The sequence below is a fragment of the Macrobrachium nipponense genome, chromosome 22 (assembly GCF_015104395.2).
Source record: "Macrobrachium nipponense isolate FS-2020 chromosome 22, ASM1510439v2, whole genome shotgun sequence".
In the NCBI taxonomy this organism is placed as follows: domain Eukaryota; kingdom Metazoa; phylum Arthropoda; class Malacostraca; order Decapoda; family Palaemonidae; genus Macrobrachium; species Macrobrachium nipponense.
Genome location: NC_087213.1, coordinates 42,758,021 through 42,784,319, shown reverse-complemented (window position 1 = coordinate 42,784,319; position 26,299 = coordinate 42,758,021). Strand labels below are relative to the sequence as shown.

Below are 26,299 nucleotides of genomic sequence, written 5' to 3'. Positions count from 1 at the left end.
AATTTGTTCACTTCTTGAATACCATATCTCATAATTAGTAATGAAATATCTAAGTGTGTACTCACCGAGTCCGAGGTTATATCGGCAAAAAGCCCATAACAGATCTCACACACATCCGGATGCCAGACGATGAGGTCATCGACCTGTACGGGGCAGGGTGCATGGGACCTGCAAACCTCATGTCCGCACCTTTGCTGAAGGACAGCTGCGCAAGCTGTCATCTGACAACGCACCACCTGTAAGGTAAATTGATACATAAGTATTCAATTTGTAAATAAACTACCGGAAGCCCTGGATTATTTATCGTAATCTTAAATTATAACATATATAGTCAAAATAGACTTCTGTATATTATAACTAAGTCTTAACATATACAGCTCGGTCATTTAGTCTATGAATCTTTCTATTCTGTTGAAAATTATGGCGGATCTAACTTTGTATTTATCCGCCTGCTCCGGGAAACTAAATCCACTTGAGGAAAAAATATTCTCCAATGATTGTATCGCTACCAAGGTAGACGTATACTGTACCAAAAGGTGTTGAGCGGCAGATATCGGTTACGTAGTTTGTCCGCCTGCTCCGAAATTTTGTGCATAGTAAACAATTTTGTGCATGTAAACAAGATATAAGATTTTGATAGGCTTAAGTATACGTCTGTACGCCTCTTCCGGATCGACCGACAAATTCTATTTGTGTGTAATCTAATCGATATCAGAACAGGGTGAGATACCTGAATCTGATCAATACACTAAAATATTAGTGTGTAGAACTATTCCGGTTGTAATGGAATCAAAATAATACGGCGGAAACCCGAAAGGGGAGACTTTGAGTGCACGCATAAGTTGCTCTATCCGGTGCGTTCGGAAGCCAATCAAAACCAGCTAGAAAAGCGTCACTGTCCTAACTCATGGTATGACCATATCGCTACATATTCCGTCGCTCCCGATATAGACTATAACTAAAGCCTAAAAGTAACCTAAATCGTGTGATAAAAGGTATCTCCCCGAAGGGGTACTAGGCGGGAGCGGCAGAGCGAACTGGTTCGTCGCGATCAAGTGGACCATATGACCGGTCAGGTGGGACAACCCTACCGATGATAAAGATCCAATTGAACCACTAGATATGTAGCTTACAAAACTAAATGACCAAAATTTAAGTGAATAAAAGATAATTAGGTAATAATGGCACACAACGAATATAACAATATTAAACTAGACAAAAAATAAGCCGAGCGAATAGCCTAGGTCTCCAACATCGGGTGAGATACCGATATGGTCAGGTAGGCTATATCACTCTTAATAATATCTCTACGAAATCGGGTGATTTGCCGATTTAAGATGCAAAGATAAATTACGCTCAAAAGTTGTCAAACCAAGGAAAACTCCCTAAAGTAGGATATGACTCGAACATGTAATGCTTGGACAGTATGCCAAATCACTAAATATCTAAAACCGATTGCAATTAGTATGAGGAACTAATGGTCAATCAACATGTAAACAAAGCTCCGTGAAGTAGCGACATCAAAATGGCCGACTGGGTTCGGATATCTACGATCCTTGATCAAGATCATATTCTCGTTGGAAATACCTACGATAAAGAGAACGCAACTTCAGTGCATAGCACAACCAATAGTAGTACTCAACTTAGTAGTGAAAGCTTCCAGGAGGTCCAACATTATGAAAATCAAGCACAAAATATCAACAAACGAAAAACACTAGTACTTCGTACGATGCTATTGAAAGGAATGTTTAGGTACGCATGGGTGGTAGAGGGGTGGCGGGCAGTAGTGGGATGTAGAACGGCACCTCGTAGCAACGGGGGATGTTGGGAGAGGAGATAACTAATTGGTAAGAGACCTCTGAGAGTGGTTTTTCACGCCCCAGTTACTATACTGACACCCTATATGGGTGAGCGAGCTAGGCATATGCCCGGCATTCCATGCAACTTTTTTCTCTGGTATATATAGCAGTTTTATACCTTAGAAATGATGCTATAAGGAGCATTTCACGGAGCAGCACAGGTTGAGCCCAGAAATGTATTTATTTCCATTTTGAATGCATTTGTTTAAGGTTCAATGTATGTTTTTTGATAGCATCAAGAAAAACAAATTATCTACAATTTAACAGGTATCAGTGAATACATACATACAGTGGTACCTCGACATGTGAAAGGCTCAACTTACGAAAAACTCAAGATACGAAAGTAAATACGAAGATTTTTTTGGCTCTACATACGAAAATAGTTCAAGTTACGAAAGGTTGTTGCTGTAATGTTCCGAGATTCGCCTGGACCACCGAGAACAGTTTTAAAACTCGCATGCCGCCAACTGAGTAAACTCACCACTATCCTCCCGCTTTCCCATTGGTTCCTGATGCTAGTCACCCCATAAGATCCTGCTCTCCTATTGGTCAGCATCTACCCCTTGTGCTCTATGTATTCTATTGGTAAAAGGATGCTGTAAATTGAAAAACTTATTCACGCAATACATTTAATAAAAAAAAAAAAACATTAGGTAAAGATAGAATAAGGAATAGAAATGAATGGTTATTATACTGTTTGGTAGTTTCAGTAGTTGAAGAAAGATAATGAAAATTTATGGCTTACTGTGTGCTAGGAAAAGTGATTTCTTGGCGATCGTTTGGTACTCGTAAGTGCTGAACGTAAACAGAAGTTTGGAAGCTTTTTTTTTTTTTCGATTGTTTATTATAGTTAACCCTTAAACGCCGACTGGATGTATTCTACGTCGACATTTTTTGTCTCTCAGGTGCCGACTGGACGCATTTTACGTCGACATACAAAAGTTTTTTTAAAAATTTGCAGAAAAATACTTTTAGGCCTACCAGCTGAAAACTCTTGAATCACTCGCCTTGGGGGATGCTGGGAGTTCACGGATCAAGGTGTTGTTTTGTTTACAATCGTTACGCAGGTGCGCAAGCGCAAATTTTTTTCTTGCCGCACTAAAAAGTATCTGTGACACATCTCTGAAATTATTTCGTAACTTTGACATAATTTTTGTACCATTTTAAATTAGCCATTACATGGAGTATTATCTATGAAAATGTGCGCATTTTTATGTAGAATATAACAAAAAAATACTCATGATTTTAGCTTTTATCAGTTTTGAGATATTTTCATATAAATAACGATAAGTGCCAAAATTTCAACCTTTGGTCAACTTTGACTCTACCGAAATAGTCTAAAAACCCAATTGTAAGCTAAAACTCTTATATTTTAGTAATATTCAATCATTTACCTTAATTTTGCAACTAATTGGAAGTCTCTAGCACAATATTTCGATTTATGGTGAATTTATGAAAAAACTTTTTCCTTACGTCCGCGCGGTAACTCTTCCGAGAAAAATCATACATGCGATTGTGGTAATGTTTGCACCATTTTAAAATTACCCGTTACATATAGTTTTATATATGGAAATGTGCGCAATTTCATGCACAATACAACTAAAAACAACCCATGGTTGTAGCTTTTATCAATTTTGAAATATTTTCATATAAAAAATGATAAGTGACAAATTTTCAACCTTCGGTCAAATTTTGACTCTACCGAAATGGTTGAAAAATGCAATTGTAAGCTAAAACGCTTATATTCTAGTAATATTCAATCATTTACCTTAATTTTGCAACAAATTGGAAGTATCTAGCACAATATTTCGATTTATGGTGAATTTGTGCAAAAAATAACATTTTCTTTACGTCCGCTTGGTAACTCTTCCGAAAAAATCATACGTGCGATTGTGGTAATGTTTGCACCATTTTAAATTAGCCGTTACATAAAGTTTTATATATGAAATTGTGCGCAATTTCATGTAGAATACAACGAAAAATAATTGAAGGTTGTAGCTTTTCTCATTTTCGAAATATTTGCATATAAATCACGATAAATAGAAAAAAAACACGTTCGGTCAACTTTGACTCTACCGAAATGGTCGAAAAATCCAATTGTAAGCTAAAACTCTTACAGTCTAGTAATATTCAGTCATTTATCTTCATCTTGAAACAAATTCGAAGTCTAGCACAATATTTAGATTTATGGTGAATTTAAAAAAAAAAAACTTTCCTTCCCTCCGCTTGCAGATTCTCCGCCACAAATCTCCGAAATGCGTACGTCCCATTCTTGGAATATTTGCTCCGTTTCATATTAGGCATTTCATAGAGTTTTATATATGAAAATGTGCAAAATTTCATGTAGAATAAAACGAAAAATATTTGAAGGTTGTAGCTTTTCTAATTTCTGAAATAATTGCATATAAAAAAAAATATATAAAAAAATTCGACATTCGGTCAACTTTAACTCGTCAGATATGGTCGAAAACTGCAATTGTAAGATAATACTCTTACAGTATAGTAATATTCAATAATTTGTCTTCATTTTGAAAGAAATTGGAAGTCTCTAGGACAATATTTAGATTTATGGTGAATTTTTGAAAAAAATATTTGTTTACGTCCGCGCGTTACGAATTCATGCATTATTTTGTGATAATATTTTCTCTGTGTTGCTTTTATCGTTTTACAATGTGTTATATACCAAAATGATTGCAATTTAGTGTTCATTACAACGAAAAAAAGTAACTTGTTTCCTTTAACCGTTTTGCGCACAGCACGATTTGAATACAATTATATATGAAATTTCGTTTTTGTGCTATCATTATTTATATATGATAATGATATTTTTTTCATTTCTGATGGTTGCATACTAAACTTCAGCCAATGACAAAAAAAAGAGCCAAAAATGAACTCTTAATCTTGAAAACTAAGCGCGCTGTGATTTTTTGAAAAAATATTTTTTCCGCTTCCGTGCTCACTCCAAAACACCTCCGGCACACGGGAGACCATTTTTATTTTACCGCTTCGGCGTTTAAGGGTTAATGATTACTTAATAATTATTTGAAATGAGTACATGCAATACATTTAATAAAAAAAATTGTTAATTAGATATCATAAAATATAGAATAAATTAGACTGCTATCATCGAAGCCAACAAATACGTATTTTCTAGAATTCTTCTTCTGTTTTAATATTACGTATATGTTTCGTTATAGCTGTCAGTAACTCGATATCTCCATTAGGTAAAGATAGAATAAAGAATAGAAATGAATGGTTATTATACTGTTTGGTAGTTTCATCAGTTGAAGAGAGATAATGAAAATTTATGGCTTTTACTGTGTGCTAGGAAAAGTGATTGCTTGGCAATCGTTCGGTACTCGCAAGTGCTGAATGTAAACAAACGGTTGGAAGGTTTTTTTTTTGTTTATTTGTGTATTATAGTTAATGATTAATTAATAATTATTTGAAATGAGTACATACTGATCATTTATACATTTTATAGGCATATTCTAAGCTTTTAGCTTCTTAGGTTTAGATGTCAGAATCATAGACTAGGCTACAGTAGCAACTGGTAACATAGGCTAGGCTTATTGCTAAGGGACATATGCTAAAGTCCTAATATATGCAGTAAAAATGGGGTTGAAAATTACATGCAGTTGAATATTACTCAAGTATGTACAGTATTTTGCCTCTTTGGAGTCACATTTCTTCGGTTGGATCAGCTTTGTAACCCTAGAACATGTGTTGTAAGCCTGGAAATACAATTTACTGGGGTGTTTTTGTAGGGCTTGGAACGGATTAGGCATTTTACATGTAAAATGCGGTTCAAGATATGAAAAGCTCATGATACGAAGGCCGCCTCACAACGGATTAATTTCGTATGTCGAGTTACCAATGTACATAGTATGTATATATAGAATTGAAATTTGACATCCAAAAAAATAGAGCATATAAGAAAAAAATTCTTCATGCACTATTATGGATAAATATAAAAATGTTCAATAGGTATATCAAAAGTTATTTCTTTTTTTGTGAACTGTTATTACAGTAGAAAATATGTCTTCAAACTTATAAGTACAATGACATTTGACTTACAAATCATCTTTTTAAAAGAAGTTCAGTATCTTACACAAAATGGCCCTTATACAAGAATCTCCAGGCCTAGCCAATCTTAAAAAGAATTTTTGTTCATACGCAAACAAACCTTCAGTCTTAACAATAGGATAATTTCTAGCGCCTAGCTGGATCCGGTTAAAATGCAGCTGAAAGCAAGTAATCTTGTGAGATCTGGCAACGAGTGTGTATGTCGGGTGAGGAATGGTCAAGGACCATGCACCTTCGCCACCACGTCAAGTCTTTTCTGAACTGCCTGGGGGAGAGGTCATAACATTGACCTCTCTCTGCTTTGACCCGGTTCATTGCCCGTTTCGATTGTGATACGATCACACCCCGCAGTAGTGTGGTGCCTTGGCCCTCCTTTTCTTCCTTTGATTCTTTGTTGGAAGTTTCGGGAGGCCCTCAGGCTGTTTTTTGTATGTCGCCTCTCCTTCTTCGGGAGTTAATTTGATTCCCAAGAGGGAGTAGGTTTTTTTATCATTGTCTTTATTTTTCAGCCGGTGGCATCCAAGATGACTTGGAAGCCTTGCAGGGAGCTACGCAGGATCCCAAGCCTTCGTTTCAACTTCCCTCGTTGGGGCATGTCCAGTCGGTCTTGCATAAGGTTAACGCCTTTATTTCAGATTGGGACGGTTCACTTCGTGCTAAGGCTCTCCAAAGCTGCTACCCTGCCTCTCACTATGCTATGAACTCTGCCTGTTTTGATGTCTCGTCATCTTAAACCGGAAATCATTCGTCTGAAGCTGGGATGGACTTTGGAGCAGGTGAAGTCGGTGGCTCCATCATTGTCTCCACAAGACGCCTCAGCATTGGAATCTATGGCTCTATGTTGCAGACGGTTTCTTGGCTCTGGTCTATGGTCATTGCCAAGATAGCTTCTGACAGGTCCCGAGAAGGGTTGGTGACTGCATCCTCTCTTGGCAGTTTGTTGCAGTCTGGAGGCAAGACGTTTTCATGTATGGCTTACCTTAATGTTAATTTCTGGGTTCCACCTGTGTCGGCTGGCGAAATGTCCCTGTAGCACACATTTCTAGGTATAAATAGATGCTAAATATACCAGAGAAAAAAGCTAAATGGAATGCTGAAGTTACTACCTCCAGCTCGCTCACCCAATTAGGGTGTTGGTATAACAAGGGTGAGTGGAAGCCACTACCACAGATATTCTGCCAATTAGAAGACTCCTCTCAAAACCCCTCTCTAGATAGGTGCCTTTACAACGTCTACCTTACGTCTACCTTCCGCTTGCTACTACTACAACTTCTGCCCGAAAGCTTAATTCCTGTATTAGCACGCTTAGTGTTCGCAAGCGCTTTTTCGCTTTTCTCTAGAAGTGATTTTTGGCGAAGCATGTTTGCCCTAGATCCCCAAGCTTCTTCATCTAAGTTGAGTATTCCATTTTTCGTTATTGTATCTCCTGAGGGTACGATGAATCCATTTTTAGCCCCTTTTTAAGTCCCTTTGTTCTCGCGAACCAGGGTGATGCTCCTTATATCCGCCATTTTGGGTGCATCATTTGCGGCGTGCGTATTTTTGTACAAGTAACTTACCCAGCAGATATATACTTAGCTAGAACTCGGTCGTCCCGACAGAATTTCAAAACTCGCGGCACACGCGACAGGTAGGTCAGGTGATCCACCATTCCCGTCCCCGCTGGGTGGCGGTGGTCTGGAACTATTCCCGTTTTCTAAGCCATAATTTCTCTGTCGGTTGAACGGACAACACCATTATTCGTTCCTCCATCTTGGATTTCAACTCGTTTGCCGAGAATTTGGATTGGTTTTTTGGTGACGTATTTCTGTTTTTTTCTCTGGCTTGGCATACGCTTATTGTGGACTGTTTTTCGACTTTGGTTTTGACTACTCTTTCACGATGTCTGACGCTAAGGCTTCACCTATAGTTTAGAGTTTGCAGTAGGGAAGACTGTAAGGTTAGGCTGCCTAAATCGGCATTAGATCCGCATAGTATTTGCGCTAAATGCAGGAGAATGAATGTTCTTTTATTAACGACCTGTGTGGCAATGCGACCTTAACCTTACGGAGCTTGAATGGAAGGAATTATCATCATATGTTAGGAAGCTTGAGAGAGATAGAGTGAGAAGGCTTCAGCTAGGTCATCTAGTAGATCTTGCTCCTTAGAACAAGAAATTAACTCTCCATCTAACAATTTTCCCTTAGCCTCAGCTGCTTCTCCCTGTTCTGAATCCAAAGATTCTTCATCAGAGAGGGAAAATGTAAAGCTTCAATTAAGAAACTTCAAGCTCAGCTACGAGCTCTAAACCAAGGTAAGAGTGGTGATAGTGACTTGTGCAGTGTCCCCAGTGCAGTGGATGGGGGCGTCTGACCGGTTCCTCATTGCTCTAGGCCTAGACCTCTTCCAAACTCCCCAGGACCAGGGGAGGAGGAATGTCGAAAGCCGCAGGGAGGATGCAGAACATCCCCAACGGTCAGGCGTCCCTTCGGCAGATCCTGTTGTTAAGTCCCAGGCTGCTCGGATTGCCGCAGAAAAGGCGTCCTTAGGAGTGTTTTTCGGCCTCAGACTCTTCCCTCTCCTAAACGAGGATGGAGTTCGGCCTCCCCCGTTCGTTTCGCCCTTTGAAGAGAGCCTGGAAGGCGCCTAAAGGAGACGCTGCTGACTCCAGCCCAGAGCGTTTTCCCGAGGATTGGCCTTCTGGGACTAAGAGGACTAGACAAGAGGAGCCTGCTCTTCAGGATCCGACCAAGAAGTTTTGGTTAATCTGCAAGAGCAGTTACGTCGCTCGTAAAGCTCTTTTGCTAAGGACTCTACAAGGAGGAATGGATGTCTCGCTCCCTGTTAACGAGTTCCGCTAAGCGTCCTTCTTCGTATAGAGAGAACTCTCACTTCTCCAGGGCGTTTATTCGCCTTCGTCAAGGGACTCGTCGGATAGAGTTGCTCTCCTGAGAGAAGAACCCTTTCGCCTATAGGCTGGGCTTCCCCGAAGCGCCCTCTTAGACACAGAGCATCGAGCAGAAGTCTCGATCGGTTTAGCTACAAGGAACCGGAAAACCGATTTAGGTATCAGGATCCCTTGGGTCTTCAGGACCAGGAGCCAGACAGACGCAAAGAGGCAGCAAGACGCAAGAAAGGACGTCAAGAGCCATCTTAGAACGCTGGATTCAGGACGTCGGGATTCTGCTAGAAGGCAGGAATCAGGACGCTTTGAGCCAGGACGCCATGAGTCAGGGCGCCAGGAGTCAGGGCGCCAGGAGTCAGGGCGGGCGCCAGGAGTCAGGGCGCCAGGAGTCAGGGCGTCAGGAGTCAGGGCGCCAGGAGTTAGGACGCCAGAAACAGGACGCCAGGAGTACGTTAGGCGTCAAGTGTTAGGGCGCCAAGAGCCTGTTAAGCGTCAGGAATCAGGACACGGGGATCTTTTCAAGCGCCCTGAATCAGGACGGCCAGGAGCCTAGCAAGCGCCACAAACCCGACGAACCTAGACAACAAGAGTCTAGTAGGCACAAGAGTGTTGCCGACAGACAGGAGCCTCACTCTTCGTATAGGAGTGCTAATGTTTCCGCGCTCAACCTTCTCGGGAAAGGAGTTCTTCTCCCGGGAAGAGCCAGATCACTCCAAAACGACCTCCTTCTGTAGATCAGTTGGACCAGGTATCGGAAGACGAAGAGCCTGTAGATGTAGCAGTTTCGGACCTACAAGAGACTTTCTCTTTTGCTGCTAAAGGAGTTCGGAGACTCCCTTCATCCTGCGGACCCTCCTTTCACCAGGATCGTTGATGTCCAGCACTAAAGCTCTCAAATCGTCTTCCTTCGTTAAGATGCGCCCCGCTCTTTGTATGAAAAAGGCATTGAAAACTTTTTCAGAGGAGTGGTTGACTTCCAGAAGGGAAGCGTGGGCAAGACAGTTTTTTCCTGCCCTCCTTCCAAGTTAACAGGCAAACCAGAAGGTGGTACGAGACCAAAGAGCCGATGGGGTTAGGCCTGCCTTCTTCCGCGGATGCGGATTTTGCTTCCTTAGTGGACTCTGCTAGAAGGAAGTCCGTTGCTGTCTGCTAAGGCGACTTGGGGCATGTGTGAGCTGGACCACCTTCTAAAGGTCCTCTTTAAAACCCTAGAAGTCTTCAACTTTATGGACTGGGCGTTAGGAGCATTAGCGAAGAGAGCTCAGGACACGGACTTTGTTTCCATGGAGGAACTTTCGAGCGTCCTGGCTTGTCTGGACAGAGCGGTCATGGACGGTTCTGTGGAAGTTGCCTCTCTTTTTGGAACGGGAGTTTTTGAAGAAGAGATCTGTCTTTAGCTCTTTCTTAGCAAGAGCAGTATCACCCTTGCAAAGGACATCTCTTCTTTTTGCTCCTTTATCCCCGCACCTTTTTCCCACAAGAGACGGTTAGAGAGGTTTCGAAATCTCTTACGGAGAAGGCAACTCAAGATCTCCTCACGCACTCAGCCAAGAAGTTTAGGCCGGCAGTGCCGATAGAGAAGAAAGAGAGACCCTCTTTTGTTCAGCCCTTTCGAGGGCCTCCTCTTCTAGAGCCCCTCTTAGAGGTCGAAGACCGAGAGAAAGAGTAGACCATCTAGAAGGTCCTTCGGGAAGTCTAGATGAACAGCAAGTCCTCCAGACGAAAGTAGGCGCCAGGCTACTCCACTTTGCCAAAGTCTGGGCGCAGAAGGGAGCGGACTCCTGGTCCCTCTCTATCCTGAAAAAAGGATACTTGATCCCCTTCAGGAAAATCTCCCTTGACGACAACTCCAAGGGAGTTAACCGCCAGATACTCGGATCCGGTCCGAAAGCTTGCTATGTTGCAAGCAGTGGAACAAGATGATTTCCAAGGAAGCGGTCAAGAAACTGGTTCAAGATCTCCAGTCTCCAGGATTCTACAATCGGCTATTCCTGGTACCGAAAGCATCGGGGGGATGGAGACCAGTTCTAGACGTCAGTGCCCTGAATTTCTTTGTCTTGAAGAAGAAATTTTCAATGGAGACGTTCTTCTCCTTCTATCTGCTCTTCGTCCAGGGGACTGGATGGTGTCCCTGGACCTTCAGGATGCGTATTTCCATGTGCCAATTCATCCGGCAGCAAGGAAATATCTGAGGTTCATGTTCCAAGGGAAAGTGTTCCAGTTCCGAGCGATGTGCTTCGGACTTTCGACTGCCCCTCAAGTCTTTACGGACATCATGAAGAATGTAGCTTATTGGCTACATCTGGAAGGGATCAGGATCTCGTTATATCTGGACGATTGGCTAATAAAGAGCCCAATCGTAGAAAAAATGTCTGGAGGACCTTTTAGTGACTCTAAGTTGACAAAGTCCTTAGGACTTTAGTAAATCACGAGAAATCCATGCTGACTCCCCAGCAAAGTATTGTCTATCTGGGGATTCAGATGGATTCTCGGGATTTTCTAGCGTATCCTTCGCAGGAAAGGAGAGAACGCTGCCTAGAAAAGGTGTCAGTCTTCTTAAGGAAAGAACATTGTTCCGCGAGGGATGGATGAGCTTGCTGGGGACCCTCTCCTCGATGGAACATTTCGTTTCCTTAGGAAGACTTCACCTACGACCCCTTCAATTTTATCTGAAGGAGAAGTGGGATTGAGTCCAACAATCTGGGAGAGACTTTTCCAATCTCGAAACGGATCAAGGAGAATATCCGTTGGTGGTTAGATCCCAGAAACTAAGCAAAGGAATCTCCCTTCGCTTACAGAACCCGCGCCTAGCGTTGTTTGCAGACGCCTCAGATTCAGGGTGGGGAGCGACCCTAGGTTCGCAAGAAGTGTCGGCATTTGGGAAGGAGAACAAGTGTCCTGGCACATCAACAAGAAAGAGCTAACAGCCATTCATCTAGCTTTGGTTCATTTCGAGGAACAGGTCTCAGGTCTGGGGATTCAGATTCACTCGGACAACACAACAGCCCTCGCTTATATAAAGAAGCAAGGGGGGACGCATTCCTTTTCCCTGTACGAATCACAAAGGATCTGCTGATTTGGGCACAGGAAAGGAAAGTCTCTCTCCTCACAAGGTTTGTACAGGGAGAGAAAAATGTCCCGGGCAGATCTGTTAAGCAGAAAAGATCAAGTCCTACCACGGAATGGACTCTCAATCCTCAGATTTGCCAACAACTGTGGCATCTGTGGGGAGGCCCAATATAGACCTGTTCGCGACCAACAAGAACCACAGATTAGAAACCTATTGCTCCCCGATCTCGGATCCTCAAGCAGTAGCAGTAGACAGCTTTCTGCTAGATTGGACGGGCTTGGACGCGTACGCCTTCCCTCCTTTCAAGATAGTAGGAGAAGTGTTGAGGAAGTTCGCTTGCTCGGAAGGAACAAGAATGACCCTCCCCTTCATCGCTCCCTTTTGGCCGCTCTCGATTGGTTCACAGAGGTGCTGGAGTGTTAGTGATTTTCCAAGATCGCTTCCACTAAGGAACGATCTTCTCAAACAACCCCACTTCGACAGGTTTCACAAAAACCTCCCCGCTCTAAGTCTGACCGCCTTCAGACTGTCCGAAGGACTTGTCAGAGCAAGGGCTTTTCACGAGAAGTGGGCGAAGGCTATTGCAAGAGCCAGAAGATCTCCACTTCTAAGTATATCAGTCGAAGTGAGGAGTTGTTAGGAGATGGTGTAAGGAAAAGAAAATATCCTCCTCCAGTACCTCTGTAACTGAATCGCAGATTTTCTCCTATATTTGAGAAAAGACTGTAACCTGGCAGTGTCACAGTGAAGGGTTACAGAAGTATGCTGGCCTCAGTTTTTCGACATAGAGGAATAGATCTGACAAACAATAAAGATCTTCATGACCTTTATAAAGTCTTTTGAGACCACGAAAGAACATGTAATCAAGAAGCCTAGCTGGAACTTGGATGTGGTCCTCAAGTTCCTAATGTCGGAAAAATTCGTACCGTCTCACGCAGCTTCGTTTAGGGACTTAACAAGAAAGTCTTTATTCCTTTTTGCGTTAGCAACAGCCAAGAGAGTGAGCGAGTTGCAAGCTTTGGAAGGTAAAGTGGGGTTTAAGAAAGATTCAGCGATTTGCTTCCTTTCAACCATTTTTTCTAGCGAAAAATGAAAATCCCTCAAGCCTTGGCCAAGAAGCTTTGAGATAAAAGGAATATCTTCATTAACAGGGAGAGAACTAGAAAGGACTTTGTGTCCAGTCAGGGCACTCAAGTTCTACCTGAGAAGAAGAAGTTGCTGAAAGGTACAGAAGAAAGTCTTTGGTGCTCTGTAATGAGATCCGAAAAGAGCGTTTCTAAGAACGGCCCTTACATTCTTCATAAAAGATGTAATAAGGGAAGCTCACCTTAAATGCGAAGAAGAGCATTTCAAGGTTCTCAGAGTGAGAGCTCATGAAGTGAGAGCCATAGCTACGTCGATGGCATTTCACAAAACATGGTCGCTTCAGGCTCTTATAGATTCGACATTTTGGAGATGTAATTCGGTGTTCGCCTCGAATTACCTAAGAGATGTTAAAATTTCGTAACGAAAAGTGCTTTGCTCTGGGAGCGTATGTTTGCGGCGAATTCAGTGCTGGGAGAAGGGTGCTGAGGCTAATCCATCCTATTTAGTTTAAGGCTTAAATTACTGTTTATTGGTGGTTGTTTTTATTGGTTAATTGTCAGAGGGAATAGGGACCCTCTTACAATTCATAGAGTGTAACAAGACTAACATGGTCAGGTGATCGGGATTGGCTTCAGTGCTCTTTGTGATTTGTTTAATAACCTTAACTCTGTCATGTAAGAGGGCGAGTCTCCATTGATATGACAAAAGGTCAAGGCTCTACCATGTAAGTGGGTCCAGCCCCCATTGGTCGATCCAGTATAGGCTCTGTCGCGTAAGCGGTGCTAGCCCCCATTGACACGATCCAAAGAGTTATTCAACCATAGGTTCATTCCTCGTTGAAACTCTTGAGGCAAGCAGACTCATCGACAGTAGTCATGAAGTCTTCAGCCCAATAGGTAGGAACTATGGATTATGTTATCCAAGAACATAGGTTGTTTTTTTCCCTGTTTTTTAATGTATTTAGTTAAGTATTATTTTGTTTTTAGCTGTCTCTTGCCCGCCACCAAGGGTGCCAATCAGCTAAGTATATATCTGCTGGGTAAGTTACTTGTACAAAAATGATATTGTTAAGATACAGTAAAGTTTTGTACATACTTACCTGGCAGATATATACGAGATGGCCCACCCCCGCCTCAGCCCCTCAGGAGACAGGTGTAAGAGAAATTATGGCTTAGAAAACGGGAATATTTCCAGACCCCGCCACCCAGCGGCGGGAATGGTGGATCACCTGACCTACCTGTCGCGTGTGCCGCGAGTTTTGAAATTCTGTCGGGACGACCGAGTCTATAGCTAAGTATATATCTGCCAGTAAGTATGTACAAAACTTTATTGTATCTTAACAATATCATTTTTCCCAGTTATTATCTTGTGATGGGTATTGTCCACCATTTAGCATTTCACTTTTAGCCTACTGTTTTTGTATGCCTTTTCATTATTCTCGCTCCTGTCGATTTCTGGAGCATTAGTTTTACGAGTGTTATCCTTACGTTGTAGGGCCCTATTCGCTCCCTCCTGACGTAATCTGAGGCCTCTTCTTTTACGTTTATCTTACATTTTTAGCCTTTTTGGGGCACCCTTTGTTATCCTCAGCCCCTCAGGAGCGTGTTGGTTTCCCTTCATACGTACGATTTTATACTTCATATGTTATGCACGAGTAGTGTGTTTTTGGCTTCTAGGCTAGCCTAGCAGTATGCCAGTTTTTACGTATGCAACTTACCTGGTAGTTACATATAGCTGTAGTCTCTGACGTCACGGCAGAATTTCGAATTTTGCGGCAGCGCTAATTGACTGGTCAGGTGATTCCCGTACCCCCTCCCTCTACCGGGGAATGTAGAACTACCACAACTAAACCTCAGAATTTTTCTGCCGTCGCAACCGGAACACTGGTTTTGTTTGGTGGAATTTCTTTGCTTTTTCACGACGGATACTCATCGATTTGGTGACATACTCTTTGTGATTTGGCTTTCGGGCAGTTGCTATTTATCTTTATTTAGCCAGATAGGCAATAATTGTGTGATTTTCATCAGGGTTTAAATTTATAATGTCAGATTCGGGATCTCACTTTAGGGTTTGCAGCAAGGGTTGCAAAACTAGGTTACTTAAAGCTAGGCTAGACCAGCACACTTTGTGCGTTAATTGCAGAGGTAAGGATTTGACTGATAAAGGCTGGAAGGAGTTAGAAAGTTATATGAGAAAGCTAGAAAAAGATAAATTAAGGAAAGCTTCATCTAGGACTTCTTCCTTGGCTTCTCAGGAATTAGAGAGTCAGGATTTTCCTTGTTGTTCTATGTCTAACCCAGATCCGCCTAACATAGTCCTGACCCTGACACCGTTGTTCCCGAACCCAACATCGTTGCCAGCTTACGGGAACAGATGGATTTAAAATTTAGCGTGCTTATGGCAGCAATGGATAAATTAGGAGAATCTGTGCATATTTTGATGCTAGATAAGAGTAAGAAAAGTGTTGTGTTAAGTGATAGTGCAGTGGAGGAGGCGGCTGTTTGGTCCTCTCGTTCTCATAGGCCTGGGCCCCTGCCAAACTTCCCGGACATTGGGAGGAGGCATGGCGAAAGCCGAAGGGAGACGAGCGGAATTGACATCCGAGCAGTCGTACCCTCAGGCGATTTTGCCGCAAGTTCGGCTGAGGCAGAAGAGCAATGCTATAAAGGTGTTCGAGGAGTATCGCAGAAGTGTCTTTCGTCTTCTTCGAGCGCAAACGATTCGCCTCGCAGAGGTTGGAGGTTTAAGGATGAATCTCGTCCACTAAAGAGAACGAGACAAGTTTTGCCAGCCGCAATTCCCAAGAAGAAGATCGCGGCTTCTGTGGAAGAGCCGTTTTTGGGAGGCGCCGGAAGCATTCTCTTCGACTTCTGAGGAAGTAGAGAGACCGATGAAGAAGAGGAGGAAGCATAAGTCTTCCAGTCGCGAGGTGACTGATAAGCGCCAGTCTGATGTACCTAGACAAGAGAAGGAGCTTACGCGAGTAGAGAAGCGCCAGCCTGATGACACGACAACCTCGTTACACCAGACGCCAAAGCGCCTGGCTTCTCAAGAAGCAGCCGCTAAACGCCAAGCTACCAGACGCACAGATTCGGACTCGGTAGCCGCAAGGCGCCTATCTCCCAAGCGCTTTTATACAGTAGTATCAAGCGCCAGGCGCCATACGCCTGACTTGATTGACTTGGAACAGAGAGAGTTTACGAAACCAAGTCAAGTTTTGGGTTCTTCAGGGCATTCTAATAAATTCTAAGTAGAAATAAATAAAAAAATAGAGAATATTTTGGGGGTAGTTGGTAAGAAGCAGCAACCACTTCTTACTTCTACGCCTTCTTTAATTAGAACTTTACCGGAGGAGTCTCAAGAGCCACTTCAGTTGGTGGAGCAGGAGTTAGACTGTCCAGTGGATAAAGAACAAGCGGAGGACAATTTATCAGCAGGAGCGTCAAAAGGAGAAGCAGTAGAAGGCGAGAAGGAGACTCGGTCGTCGGCATACAAACAATTACTCAACTTTTTCCTAGATAACTTTCCAGAATCTTTTTTGCCAGCCACTCCCGCCTCACCTGAATCCCAGTATGCTAGGGATACTAAACCAGATTCTTCGACTTTCATTAAGCTGGTTTTGTCAATTTCAGCTAAAAAGGCATTGAAAAAGATGGATGAGTGAGCAAGGTAGGACCATGTTTTGTTTCCCTCCTTCGAGACTCTTAACTCTTAACTAAGAGCAGAGTTTGGTACAAAACTGGGGAAGCCTTCTCCCTGGGAGGCGCTGCCTCCTCTCATGGAAACTTCTCCAGCCTAGTGGACTCGTCCAGACGTTCTGCTTTGAATTCAGCGAAGATTTTCTTACGAGTTGCGAATTTAGATTTCATTTGCTGAAGGTGGTTTTCAGTCTTATGGAAGTAATAAGCTTCTTGGATTGGTCGATTGGCGACTTGGGAAGGAAGGCAAAGTGTTTTAAACTGTCAGAAGAACATTTTAGTGACTTCTCTAATGTGATGTCCTGTATTGATAAAGGAATAAGGGATGGAGTGACTGAAATCACTTCCTTATTAACTGTGGGGATCCTCAAGAAACGTCAGCTTTGGTGTGCATTTACATCTAAGGGAGTAACAAGAACCCAGAAGGCGGCGCTTATGTTCGCTCCACTTGATAAGTGTAACCTTTTTCCTAAGGATTTAGTGTCTGAAATTTCTGCCTCTCTGGTCCAGAAAGCAACTCAAGACCTTTTAGCTCAGTCGGCTAAGAAGCTGAAAGGCACGATGACTTCGAGTGTACGCCCAGTGCCAGTTGTCGAGCAGGAGAAGCCCTTTCGGGGCAGAGCACCAACAAGAGGATTCCAGAGATCGAGACCTAGAGTTAGGTTCGGTCCTAAGCCCAATAAGACAACAACGTCAAAGAAATGAGCAGGGAATCCTTCACACACCAGTCGGAGCCAGACTCCAGGAGTTCTGGCAAGTTTGGGAACGAAGAGGAGCAGATCCATGGACAGTATCGGTACTGAAGGAAGGATGTTCGATTCCGTTTGTAAAACTTCCTCCTCTGTCAAAGGTGCTGATAGTTTTGACAGCTTACTTGTCAAACTTAGAGAAATGTTGCGCGTTGAGAAAGGAACTGTCGGCTCTATTAGAAAAGAGAGCGATAGAGCTGGTAGAAGATCAGAACACCCCAGGCTTTTACAATCGCCTATTCATTGTCCCGAAAGCTTCGGGAGGGTGGAGACCAGTATTGGATGTCAGTGCCCTGAACAAATTTGTGAGCAAGACAAAATTTTCGATGGAGACCACCCAGTCGGTTTTGTCAGCACTTCGTCAAGGAGATTGGATGGCTTCCATAAACCTACAGGACGCGTACTTCCACAATCCAATTCACATAGACTTGAGGAAGTACCTAAGATTCGTGGTTCAGGGAAGGACATACCAGTTCAGGGCCCTATGCTTTGGACTATCCACAGCGCCACAAGTATTCACCAGAGTCCTCTCTCTCTCTCTCTCTCTCTCTCTCTCTCTCTCTCTCTCTCTCTCTCTCTCTCTCTCTCTCTCTCTCTCTCTCTCTCTCTCTCTCTCTCTCTCTCTCTCTCTCCAGTAGCTGGAGAGTTAAGAGTGCCATTCAATGTACAAGCTTGATGGATGAGAGTGCAGGTTAGCTATCTGACTGGGCACCAGTCTTTTTATTGGTGACAAAGATTGCAAGTTCCCCCCTCTTGGCAAAGTTGAGCATATGATAGAGTTTAACAGTCCATCATGATGTATGCCTGATTTATAGTCTCTGATAACTTATTCTTAGCAGGTTCTTACAATCTGATTAGCCCCTAGTGAACGGATAGTACCTCATATGAGTAGCAGTAACATGTTTTGGGTGGTGGTACTTCTATAGCCCATAAATTCTCTAATGGCAACTTTTAAACTGGCTAAAGTCAAGAACCAGGCAGCTCATGAGCTAGTTGTGATCTTGACTTCAAGGGAAGATGCACTGCCTCTCTCTCTCTCACATGATGTCTTTTTATGAATTTGCTTATAGATATACCAAGGGGTTGCTGTTGGTTTTAGTTCTTATCTTTTATGATAGTATGTCAGTTATAATTGTAATTGTGCAAAAAGTTAAGTATATCTTAGTTTTACCAGACCACTGAGCTGATTAACAGCTCTCCTAGGGCTGGCCTTAAGGATTAGATATTTTTACATGGCTAGGAACCAATTGGTCACCTAGCAATGGGACCTACAGCTTATTGTGGGATCCGAACCACACTTAATTTGAGAAATGAATTTCTATCACCAGGAATAAATTCCTCTGATTCTGCCTTGGCAGAGCCGGGAATAAACTTCGGACCACCAGATTGGCAGCCGAGTGCGAAAACCACTCGTCCAGTGAGAAACTGTAATTGTGCAAAGAAATATTAGAAAATAGGTATAATACAAAGAAAAAAGTTTATTGCATCTTCTATCTCAGTAAATTTACATAAATATTTTACACAAGTATACTACTCAGAATTTGTTACTGATTTTAGTTCATATCTGTTTTGATATTGTATGAGCTGTAATTATAATCTTATAAAATAAAATAAGATGAATTTATTTATTGAATAAAACATTCATAACCTGGTAACATGTATGATTGTCTTGTAAAAGAGACCCCATACATGGTCGTAAATAGTCATTTTCAACTTCTCGTAGAAGGTAGGGAAAAATTTTTAGAATGTTTTTCCTTATACCTTTTGCTTTTGCATATCTTCCTCTTTCCATTGAAATGTTTTTTCCTTAAATTGGCCAACCTCAAAGTTTACCTGGCTTGGGGTGCTGCATATTGAATTTTTAGCCAGGCTCTTAAGGGTTAAGTAAGTGCATTGCAAACTCATTACCTAATGGTCTAGAAGTCTATCAGCTCTGACATCCCTTATGGGCAGCAGTTTAGCCCTTAGAGGACCAGGAAGATGATATTCGAAGGTTTGTATTTGTGTAGGAGCAAAGAGAACATTTTAGAAGTAATTGTATTTTTCCTACATACAAGCCTGAAGTTTAAGTTCTGTACATTGTTGGCTCGCTTCAGCCATCCTTCTCATCTGTCACTGGGCCAGAAGACAAAGGGGAGTGCAAACCAACAGGTGGTTGGGGTTTCCCCCTCTGTTGGTAGTTAACTACCTTCAGTTAGTTTGAATGTGTTTCCAGCTTGTGCACAAAGTAAAATCCATATGTAAAGAACTTCAGGTTTGTATGTTAGGAAAAATACAAATAACTAAAATTTATTATTCTTTTATTTTCAGGAAATTCCAGCAGTGCTACAATCAGTGTAGAAGTTGGTCGTTCATCATGGCCAACAAGTCAGCCTCTTGTAACTTTACTTCCTACTGTAGTACTTATGACTCCAGCAGAATGGCGGTCAGGAAAAAATATGACTGCTGTTCGAATGTTCAAACAGTGTAAGTAGTACAGTAATTTGTTTTGTATTTGATATTTTCATGAGTTTTGAGACATTTTTCTTTTACATCAAACCACTTACTTATGATTAGACCTTTTTGATAGTGCAACTGCTATTTGTCCTCAAAGAAGTTACTATCATTGTCCCTAGAATGGCTCCATAACGTAGACCAACCAATTTCCAAGTACTATTCTTTTTTAGTTGGTCTTACCCAGTATAGTGCACATTGACACTAAGTTAAATGTATCCTAGTTTAACCAGACCACTGAGCTGATTAACAACTCTCCTAGGGCTGGCCCAAAGGATAAGATATTTTCACATGGCTAGGAACCAATTGGTAACCAAGCAACGGGACCTACAGCTTATTGTGCGATCCGAACCACATTGTATCAAGAAATTAATTTCTAATCACTAGAAACAAATTCCTTTATTCCACGTTGGCAGAACAGGGGATTGAATTCGGGACTACCGAATTGGTAGGCGAGCACGTAACCCACTTGTCCAACGAGGAACCAAATGACACTTATAGAGTATATGACTCAAGAGGTCTCTTCCTCTTGTCTGTAACAACTGCCTAGGTTCTGCCTCGTCTTAACCCGAAGATGCGGCAACCCCACATTGCACATCATCCATTATCGTGGCAACAATGCATTCCGCACTACACAGACTGCCCATTATTCACTAGTTCTCTGCACAGTTAAGACTTGACAAGATTCGTTGTGTTTATAAAGTGCTCCATGAAAGTACCAGTGGAAAATTTAGCTTAAATTTTGTTTTTCTGGGCTAAACCTGTGTCGCTCCGTGAAATGTTCCTTTAGCACACATTTCTAAGGCATAAATATTGCTATAAATATCAGAGAAAAAAGCTATATGGTAATGCCAGAATATTCTGGCTCGCTCACCTTTATTTAAGGTGTCGGTATGGTATCTGGGGCGAGTGAAACCACTACCAGAGGTCTTCTGCCATTTAGTCTCTTCCTTTGTCAATTTCCCCTTTCAAATAAGGCGCCATACCAGCGCCATCTACCGCCCACTACCGCTACTACTAGCGCCTCAATAGCCATTCCTCTAAATAGCACTGTCGTGTACACTTGTGTCTTTGACTGTAACGACATTATTTTGGAATAAAATGAGATGCTATAAACGCCAGGAATCTTCGATATCTAAGTTGAGTACCTGCAATTATCAATTTATGTTTGTAAGGGTAGCGAAAGTATTCATAAGTATGTTTTAGTTGTATGTTACATAAACGGAGCCTAACTTGCTCCGCTCCCTATTCAGCCATTACATACATCGCTACCCGTACCTTCCAATTGGTCACCTATACTAATTGTAGTCGTGTTGTTATTGATTTTGCACTCACTCAAGATTTACTAAAATTTGTAGATATCCCGACGTTTTATAATAGATATCCTGGTGCGAGGATGATTCGGACCTACTTACACAAACCAAGGAGATTCCTCCTTGGTTTGGGAAGTAGGTCAGAGGGATTTTCCTTCCATCTGGAGAGGCTTCTCCCCTTCGATTCGTCGGATCGGGAGTTCAGTCTATCTCCCTCCCCCCCTCCCCCCTTTTCCTTTGGTCTGCTCAAGGAGGATACCTCCTTCACCTTACCAGGGAATCCCTGAGGGAGGGGTGTAAGGCCCTTAGGGACCTCATTCTGTTCCATGAGCCTCCCCGGCCTACCTTGCCAGATTCTGATTGAAATCACGTCTCGGGAAGGTTAGGCTAGCCGCTCAGAGCCACCCTGGCTGTCCTGACCAGATCGTTCCGATCGAGAGAAGGTTAAGCCAGCCGCTCTTTAAACAGAATTATGTACGTACTTATCCTCTTTAACCTTATCCCCTCTCGCGCCAGGGCTATTGTATAGCGTTTATTATCATATAAATTATTGTATTATTGTAATCAGTGGGCAGTCGGTCTATAGACCGTCAGCCCCTGTGATCGATTGGATCCACTTCTGACCGCTAGGTGTTCCACCTGGCCGGTCGTAATGTCCAATTGATCGCGTGTGAGCCACCCCTCTAGACGCCCTCCCTCCCCCCTTTTACCTTGACGGGATGACATAACTCGCTAGCGCTACTTCAGGTAGCCATCCGAGTCCTATCCCCTCTTGCAGAGGGGGTGAGGGGGAGTGGTTATAGTCGGAAGGGGTACTCCTCGCCTTACATAGTAGGAGTAGTATGATGGTACCTACCCAGACGAGCCCGGGTAATTTCCCGGCTTGTTAGGATGGTATTAGCCACGTACTCTCTTCTCGCCTTCCTATCCCCAGTTCCCTACATCCTCTATCCATCCGCCTTGGCGGATCCGGGATCCAGCGGACATCGTTATGCATATAACAAACACGATTCCTTTACGATCAGATTCAGGCCTAGGTTTTACTTATTCCCCTGTTTCGATCCCTAAGCTGGACCCGGGGGATAGAGAGATAGCATTGAAAGGGAACTGGGACCGGAAGGAGAATTTTGCCTTTCCTATCCTCAGTCCTCCATACATTATCTATCCTTCCACCTCGGTGGGCCCGGGATACAGCGGAGATCGTTCAGTTATGCATATAACAACACGATCTCCCTTAAGATCGGATTCAGGCCTAGGTTTTACCTATTCCCCTGTTTCGATCCCTTAGCTAGACCTGGGAGATAGAGAGATTGTGTTGAAAGAGAACTGGGACAGGAAGGAGCATAGATTCTGTGCTCTGGTTCAAAATTTATTTAGTTATTTTATTTTAATTGTTTTAAAATATGCTTTATGTTTTCGATCGGTGTACTACGCCGGGTAGTTGACCCCGGCAGGTAACCTAGAATCGAGGCATTTGTTTATCCTTACCTAGCCTCTCTCCCCCGCTTTTATTTATACCTCGGCACCACCACCCCGGCGGTGGCGGTGGCCAGGAGCTAGCAGCATTCTTAGTTACTAAGACAAAAAAAACCTCTCCGATGCCGACGGATTCAGGCCAAGTCTAACTTTCCCTGGTTTTGGTTGCTATTAAGCTATATATATATATATATATATTATATATATATATATATATATATATATATTATATATATATATATATATATATATATATATATTATTACAAGACTGTGAGGTGAATGCATAGCGGGGTCGGAGCTGGCAGGAGAGGATAATATGAATGATAATATGAATAGTACCTTACATAATGCATGCCGCCGCAATTTATTACGGCGATGACAATGCAGAATGCAAGTCCCACCGGAGTGACCTCCAGCGGACCTACATGTAGTGATACTCCGGTATCGATTCTAATATTACATACTCCGCCAGATACATATCCGGCGAGTCCACACAAAGGTACTTATGTATCATTTTGTAATTACAGATGGTACGCTGTCAGAAGACAACCTGCACTGCAACCCTGCAGCAGCAGGGCAGACAGGAAGTATGCCGCACTCACGCAGGCTGTGCGGTCCAATGAACGACTTGTCGGTCTGGCAACCAGTTGAGAGTGAAGTCTGTTACAATTTGGTTTTGGGACTTCACTACCGAGATGGTAAGTACCAATTCATTGAATGATTAGTTCACTAAATGAGATATTGTAAATAATTGGAGAGATATTGAGATAGTTATCAATGTTTAGAATACTTTTTTAAAGAGGATACTTTTTTAAAAGTAACTATCTCTTTCAGAAGCTCCCTTATCTACCCAAATGAGGAAGTATCAGCAACGGTACCAGTAGATTTGGCAGCCCCGATCATTGCCAAGATCCACGAAGATAAACAGGTCGTGCTGGCAGAGGACCTAGTGGGTTAGAATAAGAAGTCGTTGGAGAGGTCGCAGTAATCAACTTGGACCACGAACCAATGAAGCCCAATACCCAGGACGAAGGTAGGCTATATGAAGCATTTGGTAAACGGGCAAAAGGACTATCTTTTAGCTCGTCTCATTCTTCTTCTTCATTTTAGAGTTTACCAAGAGACCTACAACTTCGAGGGATAAGCTGGGGTTGGTAATCCCTAAGGTAAACTGAAATAGTCACTCATAGGTCTATTACAAGTATCTTACTAAACCTTACAAACTGAAGGCTATTTAGGAAAGTCGTCCTAGTTCGTCATCAGCCACCAAACTGGTGACGAACACGACAAAATCTGCCACACACAGGCAGGCATCGAAGCTAAAGGCATCTAAACCCAGATCCTAGGATCCCGGGTTTAACCCAACATGTTTTCCAGCTTGCTGAGACAGGAGATAGGTATCCTGACTCAGCCCAGTTCTAAATAACATCACAACTCAGTTGTTCTCGAACATGAAAACATCAGGTCAGCCTATTCAGTCGTTAGTAGAAGGACTGAAGATCTAGGAGACCTCGAAGTAAGGAGCCCTCCAACCCGGAAAGCCACAACTACTCCAGGCAGTACCAGACACATCCAATTGTGCCTCATCAAATCCATAATCCTTGGTGGCTACCAGCACATACCCTATTCTCAGAGGGCATGCTGACGATTGAGGGCGGGGAAGGGAACCCGGCCAATAGAGGACTTTGAGTTCCTTTCACTGGGTCTCCAATTCCCTTGTTCAGGCTATGCACGTCTGATTGAGAACGCACTGATCTGTTAAGACAAAACGCCTAAGGAAATGGTCATCTTCCCCAGAGACCAAGCTCAATCAGCCTGGGCTCAAACCCTGGCAGATTGGGAATGCACAAATACCAAACTGACACGCCACAATAATCCCTTCACGATTTTTGTGGTGCTAGATGACATGCCCATTCCGTGTACCTCTAAAGTAGTAGAGATTACACTTCAGGCAACAGCAATGGACAAATCTATGCATTATATCAGAGAGACGGATTTACCATCCGTGGTCTCTGAGAGGAATGTAGTGTGGGGTAGACGCCCCGGCGACATTCTTGGTAAGCATACAATGGGGCCTCGCTTAGTCGCGGATCAGCAATCACGGATTCAGTTAATCACGGGTTTTTCCTTGGACCACTTCTGTGTCTATATATCGCTGGTATGAATCACAGCATCGCGGGCTTGTCGGTGGTAGGCTAAGCCTCGTCCGGTTCCGATAACCAACAAATGTATGAACAGATTCACATTATGATATTAACTGACAATAAAGGTAATAAAACCATTCTCACCTTATATATTTATTGGCATATCTTCATAATATATAGCCTATTCATGGAATAATTCCACGTCATTGACATCAAACTTGTAGTTGAGCAGCCAGCAGAAATGTAAACATTGAGTTACACTTCACAGCACCTTTGTCATTCTTAACCTTTTAGAAATGTTAATAGTAGTAGTTTAATTACAGTAGTAATAACATTCAGGAAAACATAAATTTTCAATTCGAACTTCATTATTGTTTTGGTATAACGTAATCAACTTCTCTGAACACTGCAGTCATACAAACGATAATTGTCAGATTATCGTATGTTGTTTGCAATCGGCGACGAAGCGTAAACGTAATAAAACCATTTTGACCTTATATATTATTGTCATATATTCATAATAAAATGCAAATCTTATATATTATTGGCATATCTTCATAATAAAAAGCCTCTTCAAGGAATAATTCCTTGGGGAATCCATTTTTCAAAAGACAAAAATACACTTTACATGTTTACAGTATACAATGAAAAATGATTACTTTATTTTGATGTGATTACATTAATATTACAGTATGGTACTCTAAGCAGTAGAGTAACTATTTTTTATCATAAATGTATATTCATTCACGAAAAAAATACATATGACCACCATGACATCACCGTTCTACAAAGTACCGATGTATTTTTACGCAAGTACGTATCCTCTAAACTCTGTCATAAATCACTTTACTTACTTTTTTTGTGAAGCCCAAATGCTACGTATATTCCGGAAAATTAACGAAATCATGAATTTTATCATAGAGCAAGATTTGCTAATTACTGTTTTCTTCTTCTTTTCATGACTAAATGCATTTTTAGAATAAAGCTCATTCAAAAATTTTCAAATACTATGAATGTAAATAGCAAAATCTAAAATCTCTCTCTCTCTCTCTCTCATCACTTACAGAAAAAAACTATAATACTGATCTATTATTATCGAAATAAAAGAACGAGATGGTCCCCGAAAGAATAAAAATATGTGTTGCCATATTTTTATTCTTTCTGTGATTTACGAAACTGTGCTTCAATACAACTTTTATAGTTGACTCAATGATTATCACATATTATAACAGTATACAAGAGAATATCTTATCACTATCCATGTTTCATTTCTTATCATCATAAAATATTTAAAATACAAATTTCATTGTTATTCTCGAGCTAAGATAGTCAACAGTACTCTAGGCCCAAGCTGCTCTCTCAAGCTATTCTCGTCCTAAGCTGCTATCTCAAGCTATTCAAGTTACTCTCGTCACAAGCTGCTCTCTCTCTCTCTCTCT

The 26,299-nt window shown here is 42.2% G+C and overlaps 1 protein-coding gene across 1 annotated transcript in view; it reads left to right on the top strand.

Annotated features, from left to right (window-relative positions):
- LOC135198254 (uncharacterized) overlaps positions 1 to 26,299 on the top strand; it is a 476,435-nt gene that overhangs the window by 7,690 nt on the left and 442,446 nt on the right. Inside the window, exon 3 of the mRNA XM_064225823.1 lies at positions 19,743 to 19,898. Within this exon, the coding sequence (XP_064081893.1) occupies positions 19,743 to 19,898 (156 nt within the window). The remainder of the gene's footprint in view (positions 1 to 19,742; positions 19,899 to 26,299) is intronic.